Source organism: Perca fluviatilis, chromosome 6 (assembly GCF_010015445.1).
Source record: "Perca fluviatilis chromosome 6, GENO_Pfluv_1.0, whole genome shotgun sequence".
Classification (NCBI taxonomy): domain Eukaryota; kingdom Metazoa; phylum Chordata; class Actinopteri; order Perciformes; family Percidae; genus Perca; species Perca fluviatilis.
Genome location: NC_053117.1, coordinates 40,429,572 through 40,444,571, shown reverse-complemented (window position 1 = coordinate 40,444,571; position 15,000 = coordinate 40,429,572). Strand labels below are relative to the sequence as shown.

Sequence of the window (15,000 nt, the reverse complement as noted above, 5' to 3'; positions counted from 1 at the left end):
TAGACAATGCCAGGATTATAGCGCTCCAGTAAGAAAACTCCCATTATTCCCAATGCTTCCAACATGCTCCTTCCCGCACAACAATCTCCCCTTACTGGGTCACCCCTCAGCATACTAATAAAACACTGTCATCAGACCACCAAGCCCCCACCTACACTCCTAATCCCCCCCATACACAGCGTTACTGGTACCCCCCCCACCTTCTTCTTGCTCAGCTACCCCACCCCCCCCTTTAACTGCCTGCATTAAAACACATCCATTCTCGCCCTTCCCCTTTTCCCTGCACTGCAACGGCAGTCTGGAAACACAGCACAACACAGACTGCAGTTGCAGTAATTACAGGGATAGTGGTTTTGGGTAGATTACCTATTTTGGGGGTTTGTTTCATCCAAACTTCCCCTCCCCAAGTCTCCATAAATACCAGTGTAACCGCCTAATGCCCACACAGAAGACAGGCATGTAACTCAAGGTAAAAAGAACAAAAGAAATGTTCCCACATGGACACCTCGCACCTCACCTCACCTCACCAAAATCTACTGAACCCATAATTACCGAAATCTGTCAATTGGTGGTCAGTCTCCAACCAACTGCTGTGATAGTCAGCTTCAGAGTCAGCTCTTCTTCGTCCCCACAGCTACACTGCTATGTTTCGGTTTAAAAACAAATATCTTTTGCTGCGTTTCCGAGTCTCTAGAACTGGGAATTTGAATTTGGATGCCTTCATTGTCGTTGCATTTAAATACAATGAAACTGTAGAGCCACTCTAGTAAGGAGCAACATCATTCTCACACATATATATATATATATAAAACTCATCTCATAACACATTCATTGCACACACACACACACAACCACACACACACACACACACACACACACACACACACACACACACACACACACAGACACACACAACCACACACAGAGACACACACACACACACACACACACACACACACAGACACATATGCACAGACAGAGACACACAGACTAACACACACACACACACACACACAGAAACACACACACACACACACACAGAGACACATATGCACAGACAGAGACACACAGACAAACACACACACACACACACACACAAACCCCCACACACACACACACACACACACACACACACACACACACAGAGACACAGAGACACACACACACACACACAGACACAGAGACACACACACACACACACAGAGAGACACATATGCACAGACAGAGACACACAGACAAACACACACACCCACACACACACAGACAGAGACACACAGACAAACACACACACCCACACACACACACACACACACACACACACACAGAGACACAACACACACAGACACAGAGACACACAGACAGACACACACACACACACACACACACAAGACAGACACACACACACACACACAAACACACACACACACACATACACACAGAGAGACACACAACGCACAGACACAGAGACACACAGACACACACACACACACACAGACACAGCCACACACACAGAGACACACAGACACACACACACACAGACACAAACACTCACACACAAACACACAGACACACACACAGAGACACACACACAACACACACACACACACACACACACACACACACACACACACACACACACACACACACACACACAAACACACACACACACACACACACACACACACACACACACACACACACACACACACAACACAAACAACACACACACACACACACACACACACACACACACACACACACACACACACACACACACACACACAGACAAACACACACACACACACACACACACACACACACACACACACACACACACACACACACCGAATACATCTCACCCATCATTCATAGCAACCACTCTCTGATCCGTCCCATCCTAACAGAAGACATAATTAGCTCGACAGTGCCCCAAACCAAGAAAAGACTCCACACTGAGCGCCACACTAGAGAGCCCTAAGCCGCTGCACTCGGGACAGACATTTGGAAACATTGATTGGGTCGTGACTCGTCCATTCCTGATTCGCCACGCCCCTGTCACGTGACAACCTGACTCCACCAGATGGATCGCTTCGCATTCCCCGTCTGGGAACTTTCCGTTGGAGAACTTTTGGGAAGGGGCGAAAATCCTTAGCTTAGCTGATTGGATAAACCTAAATCTGTCAACACAAGTATTTTATGTATTTATAAAACGAGGCATTAGAAAGTTTGTAACTACACCAGAAGTATGTTTAAATAACACTTGCCTGATAGATTCTCCTCAAGGCTGCTATCGCGCGACATCACATTACTTGTAGCTCCTCGTCTGTGTATTCAGGCTCAAATAGGTCGATAGAAACTGAGCCACTCATTGTCGCGTCCGATGCTCACCTCTGACTCTGCCATTTTCTTGATTTATTCTGCTGTTTCCTGCTTGGTAGTCTCTTCCGGCAATACATGTTGTGCTCTGTGCATGATCTGAATGAGTGGCTCAGTTTCTATCGACCTATTTGAGCCTGAATACACAGACGAGGAGCTACAAGTAATGTGATGTCGCGCGATAGCAGCCTTGAGGAGAATCTATCAGGCAAGTGTTATTTAAATATACTTCTGGTGTAGTTACAAACTTCTAATGCCTCGTTTTATAAATACATAAAATACTTGTACTAGTGTAGACGTTTGGTATCAATCCGGGCATTATTTGTGGGTCCGTTAGCGCCTGCGCTAAGCTAACCGCTAACTCGGCCAATGTTATAACAAGGGGGGAAAAAGCTTATTGGGGGTTGTTTGACTCGAGGTCAAGGTGCAAAGCAGCCTAGAGTGAAATTACTCCGAACCATCACTTTAAAAAGGTCCCATGGCATGACAATTTCACTTTATGAGTTTTTTTTAATTTAATATGAGTTCCCCCCACCCTCCACCCTGCCCCCCCCTCTCCTCCTCAATAGCTACAGACACAGAAATGGCACATCCTAGGGAAAGCTCATTGTGGGGCTGGCTCTAGTGGCTGGAATTCTGCACCAAGGCTGAATTTTCGGGAGAATGCAGATACAGTATTAGGAGACCACTAAGGTCTATATAAAAGAGACTTCAGATACAGTATTAGGGGACCACTAAGGCCTATATAAAAGAGACTTCAGATACAGTATTAGGGGACCACTAAGGTCTATATAAAAGAGACTTCAGATACAGTATTAGGGGACCACTAAGGTCTATATAAAAGAGACTTCAGATACAGTATTAGGGGGCACTAGATTCTATACAGTTTGTGCAGAATTACAGCCACTAGAGCCAGTCCCACAATGAGCTTTCCTTAGGATGTGTCATTTCTGTGTCTGTAGCTATTGAGGAGGAGAGAGAGGGGGGGGCAAGGTGGAGGGTGGGGGTGTGGTCTTGACCAACTGCCACTTTGCTCGTTTGAAAGCCATGATGTCTCTCTCTCATGGGTGGGCCAAATTCTCTGGGCGGGCAAAGCAGAGAAAGGAGAGGTAACCTTGCTCCTTATGACCTCATAAGGAGAAGATTCCTGATTGGTCCATCTGAGCTTTCATTTTCTCAAAGGCAGAGCAGGATACCCAGGGCTCGGTTTACACCTATCACCATTTCTAGCCACTGGGGGACCATAGGCAGGCTGGGGGAACTCATATTAATGTTAAAAAAACTCATAAAGTGAAATTTTCATGCCATGGGACCTTTAAAGTTTCCCCTCAGAAGTTTAACTATAACATGAATGATAATGTCTGTGGTTCATAGTGGATTCTTCATATCTCTCCCCAAATACAACGCTGAGGTTAAGACCAGGTGGAAATACATTTATTAATCACATATTATTATGTGGTGTTAAAAACAATTCCATGACTTTTCCAAAACATTTCTGGGTCTTTTGATGTTTCCAAAACCTTTCCAGGGCCTGGAATTTGCATTTCTCAAATTCCATAAAATTTTCCAGTTTTTTTTCAAAAACGTATGAACCCTGAACATGTGTTTTTCATGTGTGTTTTCTGAACAGCAGTGTGTAATTAAGCACAACTGAATAACTCTTACCCTTGTAGTTTGGATGAACTCGAGGAGCATACACTCCAAATTTGATGAGGATGGGAACGTTGTAACCGAGGCGCACCCACTCCACCACATGCAGAGGAAAGAGGTTTGGGGTTGTGGCTTCTTTGGATGTCGGAGTGAGATTGCAGCTCAGTTCTGCAGAGCCCCCTTCTCTGCCACGAACCAATGACGCGCCGCCTTGAGAAACACCTGTAAAAGCAACGACAAATCACCACGATGAAGCGTGAGATTAGCTGTGGACATTTGCTGATAGCACAGACGGCTATAAACAGTAAAAAAAAAAGAAAAGAAAAATGGGAATAAACACATAAATCATGCTCTGCAAGGGCCTGAGAAATATGGGCCTTTAAAAGAGAGTTATGGCTGCAAGAGAGGCCAGATTAACCTCTCTGGAATTTCATTCATTCCTGTGAAAATTGTTTGCTATGCTGGGAACAGTTCATGGAATATTTGCAGCAATATATATCTTGGGAGAGAGAGCAGGACAACACAGGAAAGGAAGAGGTCAAGACACAGACTGAAAGAAGTAACGACCGATCCATGAATGCTTGAAGGAGAAATCCGGCGCAAAATGAACACATGTGTACAGAGTCCACCGTTCTCTGGGATATGTTTTCATGCTAATCGAATGTGACCAGTTTTATCGCAAACGTTTGACCTTTAGTCGTCGGGGCAGAGGGTAAAGTAACAAGAAATCTCTATTTCTACACCACTAACAAGGCTCAAAATAGCACCACGCTTCCGCGGTAGCATACTGAGGGTCCCTACATGTACACACAAGCATTGAGAACTTTGTAAGCGTACAGACTATGCCTATGTTTTATTAAAAACATAGATTAGAAAGACCGTACCGTACCGTTCGCCTATATAGTGTTTTTTTATGTGTTTTTTTTTTGCGTTTTTCAACGTCGCTTTTTTCCTTTGATGGCTAAGTTACTTTTTTTATTAGCGATGGTTATTATAAAGTGTTACCAAGAAATGTTTTCAAAGCACAAATGCAGTTGAATCGCTGAAAAAAAAGATTCAGTCAAAGGTCTTACAGATCTAGTGTTGTAACAGACACAACGTGCAGGGTTCTTATGCATTTTAACCATTACTTTTCCATGACCTTTCCATGACTTTTCCATGACTTCTCCATTACTTTTACATGACATTTCCATGACTTCTCCATTACTTTTCCATGACTTTTCCATTACTTTTCGCGACTTCCGCTTTCCATGACCTTTTCCATTACTTTTCCATTACTTAGCCATTTTCCATGACTTCTCCACCCTTTATTTTTTTCCATGACTTTCCATATTTCTGCCACTGCGACTTTTCCATGACTTTTCCATTACTTTTACCACGAATCGACTTCCATGACTTTTCCATGACCTTCTGCCGACCTTTTTACCGACTTTTCCATGACCTTTCTCCATTACTTTTCTACTTTATGACTTTTCCATGACCTTTCCATGCCTTTCCACGACCTTTCTCCATTACTTTTCCATGACATTTCCCATTACTTTTCCATTTTATTTTTCATTACTTTTCGCACTTTCCATGACTTCTCATTTCAGGCTATTTTCCATTACTCTTTCCATTACTTTTCCATTACCTTTTTTCCATGACCTTTTCCATTACCTTTCTATTCCCTTTCCAGCGACCTTTCCTGGCTTTTCCATTACTTTTTCCATGACATTTCCATTTCTTCCATGACTTTTTCCAGGATTACTTTTCCATGATTCTTTTCCATTACTTTTCCATGACATTTTCATTACTTTTCCATTACTTTTCCATGACTTTTTCCGCGACTTTTCCATGACTTTTCCATTACTTTTCCATTATCTTTCCATGACATTTTCCATGACTTTTCCATGACCTTTCCATTACTTTTTCCATTACATTTACTAGCGATTTTTCCATGACTTTTCCGACATTACTTTTCCATGACTTTTCCGACATTCGACAACTTTCCATTACTTTTCCAGGACTTTTCTACATTACTTTCCATGACTTTTCCATGACTTCTTCCATTACTTTTCCATGACATTTTACTTTACTTTTCCATTACTTTTCCATTACTTTTCCATTACTTTTCCATGACTTTTCCATGACTTTTCCATTACTTTTCCATGACTTTTCCATTACTTGTCCATTACTTTTCCATTACTTTTCCATTACTTTTCCATGACTTTTCCATGACCTTTCCATTACTTTTCCATGACTTTTCCATGACTTTTCCATTACTTTTCCATGACATTTCCATTACTTTTCCATGACTTTTCCATTACTTTTCCATGACTTTTCCATGACTTTTCCATTACTTTTCCATTACTTTTCCATGACTTCCATTACTTTTCCATGACCTTTCCATGACTTCTCCATGACTTTTCCATTACTTTTCCATGACTTCTCCATTAATTGTCCATTACTTTTCCATGACTTTTCCATGACTTTTCCATGACCTTTCCATTACTTTTCCATGACTTTTCCATGACATTTCCATTACTTGTCCATTACTTTTCCATGACTTTTCCATGACTTTTCCATGACCTTTCCATGACTTTTCCATGACTTCTCCATTACTTTTCCATGACCTTTCCATTACTTTTCCATGACTTTTCCATGACTTCTCCATTACTTTTACATGACATTTCCATTACTTTTCCATGACTTTTTCCACTGACTTCCTCTATTACTTTTCCCATGACCTTTTCCATGATTCTTTTCCATGACTTCTCCATTACTTTTCCATGACTTCTCCATTACTTGTCCATTACTTTTCCATGACTTTTCCATAACTTCTCCATGACCTTTCCATTACTTTTCCATGACTTCTCCATTACTTTTCCATGACCTTTTCCATGACTTTTCCATGACCTTTCCATGACTTTTCCATGACTTCTCCATTACTTTTACATGACATTTCCATTACTTTTCCATGACTTTTCCATGACTTCTCCATTACTTTTCCATGACCTTTCCATGACTTTTCCATGACTTCTCCATTACTTTTCCATTACTTTTCCATGACTTTTCCATGACTTCTCCATTACTTTTCCATGACTTTTCCATTACTTTTCCATGACTTTTCCATGACTTCTCCATTACTTTTCCATGACATTTCCATTACTTTTCCATGACTTCTCCATTACTTGTCCATTACTTTTCCATGACTTTTCCATAACTTCTCCATTACTTTTCCATGACCTTTCCATTACTTTTCCATGACTTCTCCATGACTTTTCCATGACTTCTCCATTACTTTTCCATGACTTCTCCATTACTTTTCCATGACTTCTCCATTACTTTTCCCTGACATTTCCATTACTTGTCCATTACTTTTCCATGACTTTTCCATGACCTTTCCATTACTTTTCCATGACCTTTCCATTACTTTTCCATTACTTCTCCATTACTTTTCCATGACTTCTCCATTACTTTTCCCTGACATTTCCATTACTTGTCCATTATTTTCCATGACTTTTCCATGACATTTCCATGACTTCTGCATGTCGACCAAACTGTAAGTGAGAAGGCTACATGAGACATGCAATAATCCAGTAAAAGATGACTTTTTCGATGAAATAAAAGCGTGTGAATAAACTAAACGTGTCTGGCCCTGGATGGGTTTCTTACAGTAATTTTCCAGTGTGGCCCTTAGTGAAACTGAGTTTGACAACCTTTGGTTTAGACTAGTGTTAATTTCGTCAGACGAGACGATAGATTAAAGATGCGTCCACGACTAACTGCTAATCATAATGAAAAAACGGCGAAAACAAAAAAGCGTAATGTCCAAAAACGCTGACTAAGACTAAATTAACGCGGCATTATTGTTGACGAAAAAGACGAGACTAAAATGTTTTGCATAAAATAAAAACTAAGATAAAATCTCTCTTCATTTTCGTCTACAATCGTCTCTACTTTTTCATCATGAGATAGAATATTCAGCTGTTACCGAGACCCGTTGCTACGGCACCGACAGGCGCCCTAACGACCGTTATCTACCGGACCGAACAGCCGCTTCTCTCTGATGCTCCTAAACGGACGTTAGAGTCAACCGAAACATCGCTGCACGGGGCGCTAGTTAACACTACACTTGGCAGCAGGTAACGTTAGCCTACCGTTAGCTAGTTAACACTACACTTGGCAGCAGGTAACGTTAGCATACCGTTAGCTAGCAGTTGGATTCAACACAGTTAAAATGCTGACAGCTAAACGGTGTAAAGGTTTGTCTCTATTTCAAACACGAGACGTACGACAGTCTGCAGCTGCGTTGTCTGAAAAACAACAGATGTTGCGTTCACTTGAAATACGACTCGCCAGTTTCGTGCTGCATTTATTTTATTGTAAAATATCCTTTCCTCATGCAGTGGTTGTTTTTGTCGTTTACTGGTGAAATAAGGAAGAGGCTCAATATTTATATAACTTATATATATATATATTTATATAACTTATATATATATATAGCATTTATTTCTTTTTATAACTATTTGTCTGAAATGGTTATCAGAAATAATTTATTTAAAAAAAGACTAAAATGTTTTGACTAAAACTTGACTAAAATGGCGAGACTTTTAGTCGACTAAAACTTGACTAAGATACCTTGAGTTCTCTTTTGACTAAAACTAGACTAAAATGACGAGACTTTTAGTCGACTAAAACTTGACTAACAAAATTTTTTGGCACAAGACAAAAGCCCTATTCGCACGGGACTAGTATTACCAGGGGACCTCTTGTAGTTTATAAATTACCCCCACACGTCTGTGTTTCGTGTGGCGCATTCACACGGGATAACTGAAGTCTGTATTTTACTCAAATTTACAGACATTATCCCCCGGATATGATGTCAAAACTTTTCATTTATAATTGACAACGCAGCAAATTAGACCCCAAATCACAGAGATTCCGATTCGCACGGGACTAATATTATCACAGGACCTCAGTTTTCGGCGAAATATGGTAGGTCATTTGCGGGGGAATTATTACTTTACAAATTACAGACATGACCGATTCGCACGGGATTAAGATCACAGACAACCTCCGCGATTATTACAAATGACTGGAGGTCACCAGGTAATACTTATCCCGTGCAAATAGGGCTTAAGACTAAATTAAAAACAGGTGACAAAATTAACACTAGTTTAGACATTGCAGTTAATAATCAAAATCCTTAAGGAGAAAATAAACAGGATTTTCCCTTCCAGGACCAGACTTGTGAGCCCTGTAACATCCCCAGAGTGCTCCCTGGTAAAAACCTGAGCCATCGGAGGGCATGTTAAACAACCATGTGCCATTTGGTGACAAGATCTTATAGCTGCAACGCCTGCAAACACACAGCAATCCCATTAGTGACACCTGGAGCAGGCTGTCGTCTCTCCGTCTCCTCCCTCCTCCCTCGCCGCCATGTGCTCACGTGGGTGTGTGCGCAACTGGGTGCCGGTGTTTGCTCTGCTTCTCATCTGTCCTGGTGATTACTTTAATCTCAGAGGGGGGGGGGGGGCTGATGCTCTGAAGCAGGACAGCAGGACTCTCTGATGCTCTCTCCGGCCGACCTCTCACCACCCCCTGGGGTACACACATGGTCTGCGGACCAGCGCAATCAATCCCCCCCCTCCCCCTCACCCCCCTCGCCGTACAAACACAGGCACTCACACAGAGAAGCGTGTCTCGGGATGGGGGTTGCACAAATCCCAGATTGATCTAAATCCACACCCAGAGATATTATTTAAGTTGGATTTTGGCCCCATTCCCTCTCGTCAACTCATGTCTATGTTGTGACCCCTCCTCTTTACTTTCTCCACAATGGGAGCCGTGCCAGATTTAGTGTCACTCAAACTGCATGTAGGCAGCTAAAAGGGCAGCATATGCCAACTGCTTTGCCATGCTTTCTCCTAACAAGGGGCATGGTTGTTGAAGTTGGTAAACAATGAACTTTTGGTGAAGCCATGCAGACATATGGCAGAGACGAATGGAAGAAAACAGCTGGTTGTCTTGCAAAGCAGGGCTGCAACTAACCGTTATTTCCATTGTCAATTATTTTATCGGTTTATCGAAAAAATGTGGATCAGTGTTTCCCAAAAAGCCCGAGAGGACGTCCTCAAATGTCTTGTTGTGTCCACAACTCAAAGAGATTCAGTTTCCTGTCAGGGAGAGAAAATGCTCATCTCAAAAGATGACTTTGGATGATTCAATTTTGGGCAATGTCTTTAAAAGGTCCCATGGCATGACAATTTCACTTTATGAGGTTTTTTTAACATTAATATGAGTTCCCCCCCAGCCTGCCTATGGTCCCCCAGTGGCTAGAAATGGTGATAGGTGTAAACTGAGCCCTGGGTATCCTGCTCTGCCTTTGAGAAAATGAAAGCTCAGATGGACCAATCAGGAATCTTCTCCTTATGAGGTCATAAGGAGCAAGGTTACCTCCCCTTTCTCTGCTTTGCCCGCCCAGAGAATTTGGCCCCCCCATGAGAGAGAGAGAGAGACATCATGGCTTTCAAACGAGCAAAGTGACAGTTGGTCAAGGCCACACCCCCACCCTCCACCTTGCCCCCCCCCCTCTCTCCTCCTCAATAGCTGCAGACACAGAAATGGCACATCCTAAGGAAAGCTCATTGTGGGACTGGCTCTAGTGGCTGGAATTCTGCACCAAGGCTGAATTTCAGGAAAGAGACTTCAGATACAGTATTAGGGGACCACTAAGGTCTATATAAAAGAGACTTCAGATACAGTATTAGGGGACCACTAAGGTCTATATAAAAGAGACTTCAGATACAGTATTAGGGGACCACTAAGGTCTATATAAAAGAGACTTCAGATACAGTATTAGGGGACCACTAAGGTCTATATAAAAGAGACTTCAGATACAGTATTAGGGGACCACTAAGGTCTATATAAAAGAGACTTCAGATACAGTATTAGGGGACCACTAAGGCCTATATAAAAGAGACTTCAGATACAGTATTAGGGGACCACTAAGGTCTATATAAAAGAGACTTCAGATACAGTATTAGGGGACCACTAAGGCCTAAATAAAAGCATCCAAAGATGCATTTTGTGAGCGATCAGTTTGTTGAAAAGACATTTTATTGTGTAAAGTAATTTAGTAGTCTAGAGCTGCAAAGATGAATTGATTAGTTGTCAACTATTAAATTAATTGCCAACTATTTTGATAATAGATTAATCAGTTGTAGTCATTTGTTTATTAAAAAAAGTGAAACTTCTCTGATTCCAGCTTGTTAAATGTGAATATTGCTCTAGTCTCTTCTCTCCTCTGGGACAGGAAACTGAATATCTTTGAGTTGGGGACAAAACAAGAGATTTGAAGACATCATCTTGGGGCTTTTTGGGAAACACTGATCCACATTTTTCACCATTTTCTGACATTTTAGAGACCAAACAACTAACCCATTAATCCAGAAAATAATCAACAATGGAAATAATCGGTAGTTGCCGCCCTAGTTGTCTGCTACGTACATTGCAATATTTGACAAAATGCTCAGCTCAAAAGACCACCCTTCTTGGTGCTTTGGATCGTCTGTTCAATTTTGGGATAATTGTTGTTTAGTTCGGAAATGTAAGTGCATTTTGTGAGAGATCAGTTTGTTGATTGTTAAGAGTAGTATTAACAATTTTGGGGAAGACAACTCTGCCGATAAATACCTGTAACCGCTCTAATAGAACTCTAGAAGGAGGTGTCCAATATAACGTATTGTAAGTGTATGCAAAGATCCATATTTGCAAAGAAACTGCACAGACAGACTTTTCTTCAATGGCATGGTTTGGCTGTGTCTCAGTCAAGCACAAGAATCGCCTAAATCAAATTGTAAAATGGTCAAGTAGGCTGACTGGGGAGCCCCAGCTGCACCCCACACCCTTGTATGCTAAACAACTACAGCGGCTAGCTATGGCTATCAAAGAAGATAGCCTCCACCCTCTGAATAGGGAACTCCAGTATCTCCCCTCTGGACGGAGGCTTAAAGTTCCTGGTTACAGAACTACTAGATTTAAAAACAGTTTTGTACCAGCGGCAATCACTCACAATCACATACTGCTGCACCGTGTGGCACTCCAGCTGCACTGCAGCAGAAAGAAAGGACCTGCAGCGGGTTGTCAAGGCGCAGCTGAGAGAATAATTGGCACCCCCCCCTACCAAACCTGAGTGAACTATACTCAAGCAGTCTTCTTACACGGGCCACAAACATCAGGCAGGACACCTCACGCCCCGCACACTCCCTGTTCACCACCCTCCCCTCAGGCAGACTGAGAACCACCAGTACACGCACACATAGACTCCGAAACAGCTTCTTCCCCAGAGCTGTGAACATATTACAAAAATCACACATACAGCCACGCATACAAACGTAAAACTCTCTCACCCCCTCGGTGCAATCGGACTCTGTGCAATAACTGCTGTGACAGTTTTTAGCTGTTTTATCTATTTATTGAGAATGTGTTAGTGTATGTGCATGTGCTTGTATGTATGTATATATATATGTGTATGCTTGTGCATGTATCATGTATATGTACAGTACAGGCCAAAAGTCTGGACACACCTTCTCATTCAATGTGTTTCTTTATTTTCATGACTATTTACATTGTAGATTCTCACTGAAGGCATCAAAACTATGAATGAACACATATGGAATTATGTACTTAACAAAAAAGTGTGAAATAACTGAAAACATGTCTTATATTTTAGATTCTTCAAAGTAGCCACCCTTTGCTTTTTTTGATAACTCTGCAAACCCTTGGTGTTCTCTCAATGAGCTTCATGAGGTAGTCACCTGAAATGGTTTTACCTTCACAGGTGTGCTTTGTCAGGGTTCATTAGTGGAATTATTTCCCTTATTAATAAAAAAAAGGTTTTGTAATTTTTTTGACGTTTTTGTCATTTTTTCCAAAATTTTTGTCATTTTTTCCAACATTTTTGTCACTTTTTCAGTATTTTTTGTCACTTTTTCCAACGTTTTTGTCATTGTTTCCGACGTTTTTGTCATTATTTTCAACATTTTGTCACTTTTTCCTATGTTTTTGTCATTTTTTTTGACGTCTTTGTCACTTTTTCCAACATTTTTGTCATTTTTTCAAAATTTCTGTCACTTTTTCCGATGTTTTTGTCACTTTTTCCGACGTCTTTCTCAGTTTTTCCAACAGTTTTGTCACTTTTTCCGACGTCTTTGTCACTTTTTCCAAAATTTTTGTAATTTTTTTAACATTTCTGTCACTTTTTCCGATGTTTTTGGGCGCTTTGTTTTCTATGGTGACTGGGGAACTTTTTCCTGACTTATTTAGGACTTTATGTCGACCAAACTGTAAGTGAGAAGACTACATGACACATGCAATAATGCAGTCAAAGACTTTTTCAGTTAAATAAACATGTCTGGCCCTTGATGTGATTCATATTTTCCAGCGTGGTCCTCTGGGAAATTGAGTTTGACACCCCTGATCTACAGGTAGGACATCATCCCCAGGCTTCGTGAACTTGCGCTCACCCACAACGCTAACGTGACGTATGGATCTCAATCTCGCCGTGTTGCCAGGACGCGCCCTGCTCTGCTTCTGATAGGCTTGTAACGTTAGTTAGAGCTGCGTTCGTCTCATACGATTGGTAGGTGAAATCAATTGACTCGAAAATATTAAACCGCACGCAAGTTCCCACTTTGTTTTATTTATTTTTCAGTTTCTGTTGCTTTTTCTGACGTTGTTGTCAGGGGGGTTTATTTTGCGATTTGTAACTTTTTCCGACGTTTCTATCACTTTTTCAGAATTTTTTGTCACTTTTTCCGATGTTTGTCACTTTTTCCGACGTCATTTTTTTTACGTTTTTGTCATTTTTTCCGACGTTGTCATTTTTTCCGACATTTTTGTCACTTTTTCCGACGTCTTTGTCACTTTTTCCGAAGTTTTTGTCATTTTTTTTGACGTTTTTGTAATTTTTTCCAACATTTTTGTCACTGTTTCAGAATTTTTTGTCACTTTTTCCAACGTTTTTGTCATTATTTTCAACATTTTGTCACTTTTTCCGATGTTTTTGTCACTTTTTCCGACGTCTTTGTCACTTTTTCCGAGTTTTGTAATTTTTTGACGTTTTTGTCATTTTTTTATTTTCAACTGTTTTCCACGCTACTTCCGATTTTTGTCATTGTTTTCAACATTTTGTCACTTTTTCCGATGTTTTTGTCACTTTTTCCGACGTCTTTGTCACTTTTTCCAACATTTTTTCAACATTTTTTCAACATTTTTGTCGCTTTTTCCGATGTTTTTGGGCGCTTTGTTTTCTATGGTGACTGAGGAACTTTTTCCTGACTTCTTTAGGACTTTATGTCGACCAAACTGTAAGTGAGAAGACTACATGACACATGCAATAATGCAGTCAAAGACTTTTTCAGTTAAATAAACACATGTCAATAAACTAAACATGTCTGGCCCTTGATGTGATTCATATTTTCCAGCGTGGTCCTCTGGGAAATTGAGTTTGACACCCCTGATCTACAGGTAGGACATCATCCCCAGGCTTCGTGAACTTGCGCTCACCCACAACGCTAACGTGACGTATGGATCTCAATCTCGCCGTGTTGCCAGGACGCGCCCTGCTCAGCTTCTGATAGGCTTGTAACGTTAGTTAGAGCTGCGTTCGTCTCATACGATTGGTAGGTGAAATCAATTGACTCGAAAACATTAAACCGCACGCAAGTTCCCACTTTGTTTTATCTATTTTTCAGTTTCTGTTGCTTTTTCTGACGTTGTTGTCAGGGGGGTTTAATTTGCGATTTGTAACTTTTTCCGACGTTTCTATCACTTTTTCAGAAATTTTTGTCACTTTTTCCGATGTTTGTCACTTTTTCGGACGTCATTTTTTTTGACGTTTTTGTCATTTTTTTCGACGTTGTCATTTTTTCCGACATTTTTGTCACTTTTTCCGACATCTTTGTCACTTTTTCCGAAGTTTTTGTCATT

At 41.1% G+C, this 15,000-nt stretch overlaps 1 protein-coding gene across 1 annotated transcript in view; it reads right to left on the bottom strand.

The window, feature by feature from the left end:
- Nucleotides 1-15,000, bottom strand: part of igsf9b (immunoglobulin superfamily, member 9b) — a 105,872-nt gene that overhangs the window by 61,915 nt on the left and 28,957 nt on the right. The window contains exon 4 of the mRNA XM_039804050.1: nucleotides 4,042-4,248. Coding sequence (XP_039659984.1) covers nucleotides 4,042-4,248 — 207 coding nt within the window. The remainder of the gene's footprint in view (nucleotides 1-4,041; nucleotides 4,249-15,000) is intronic.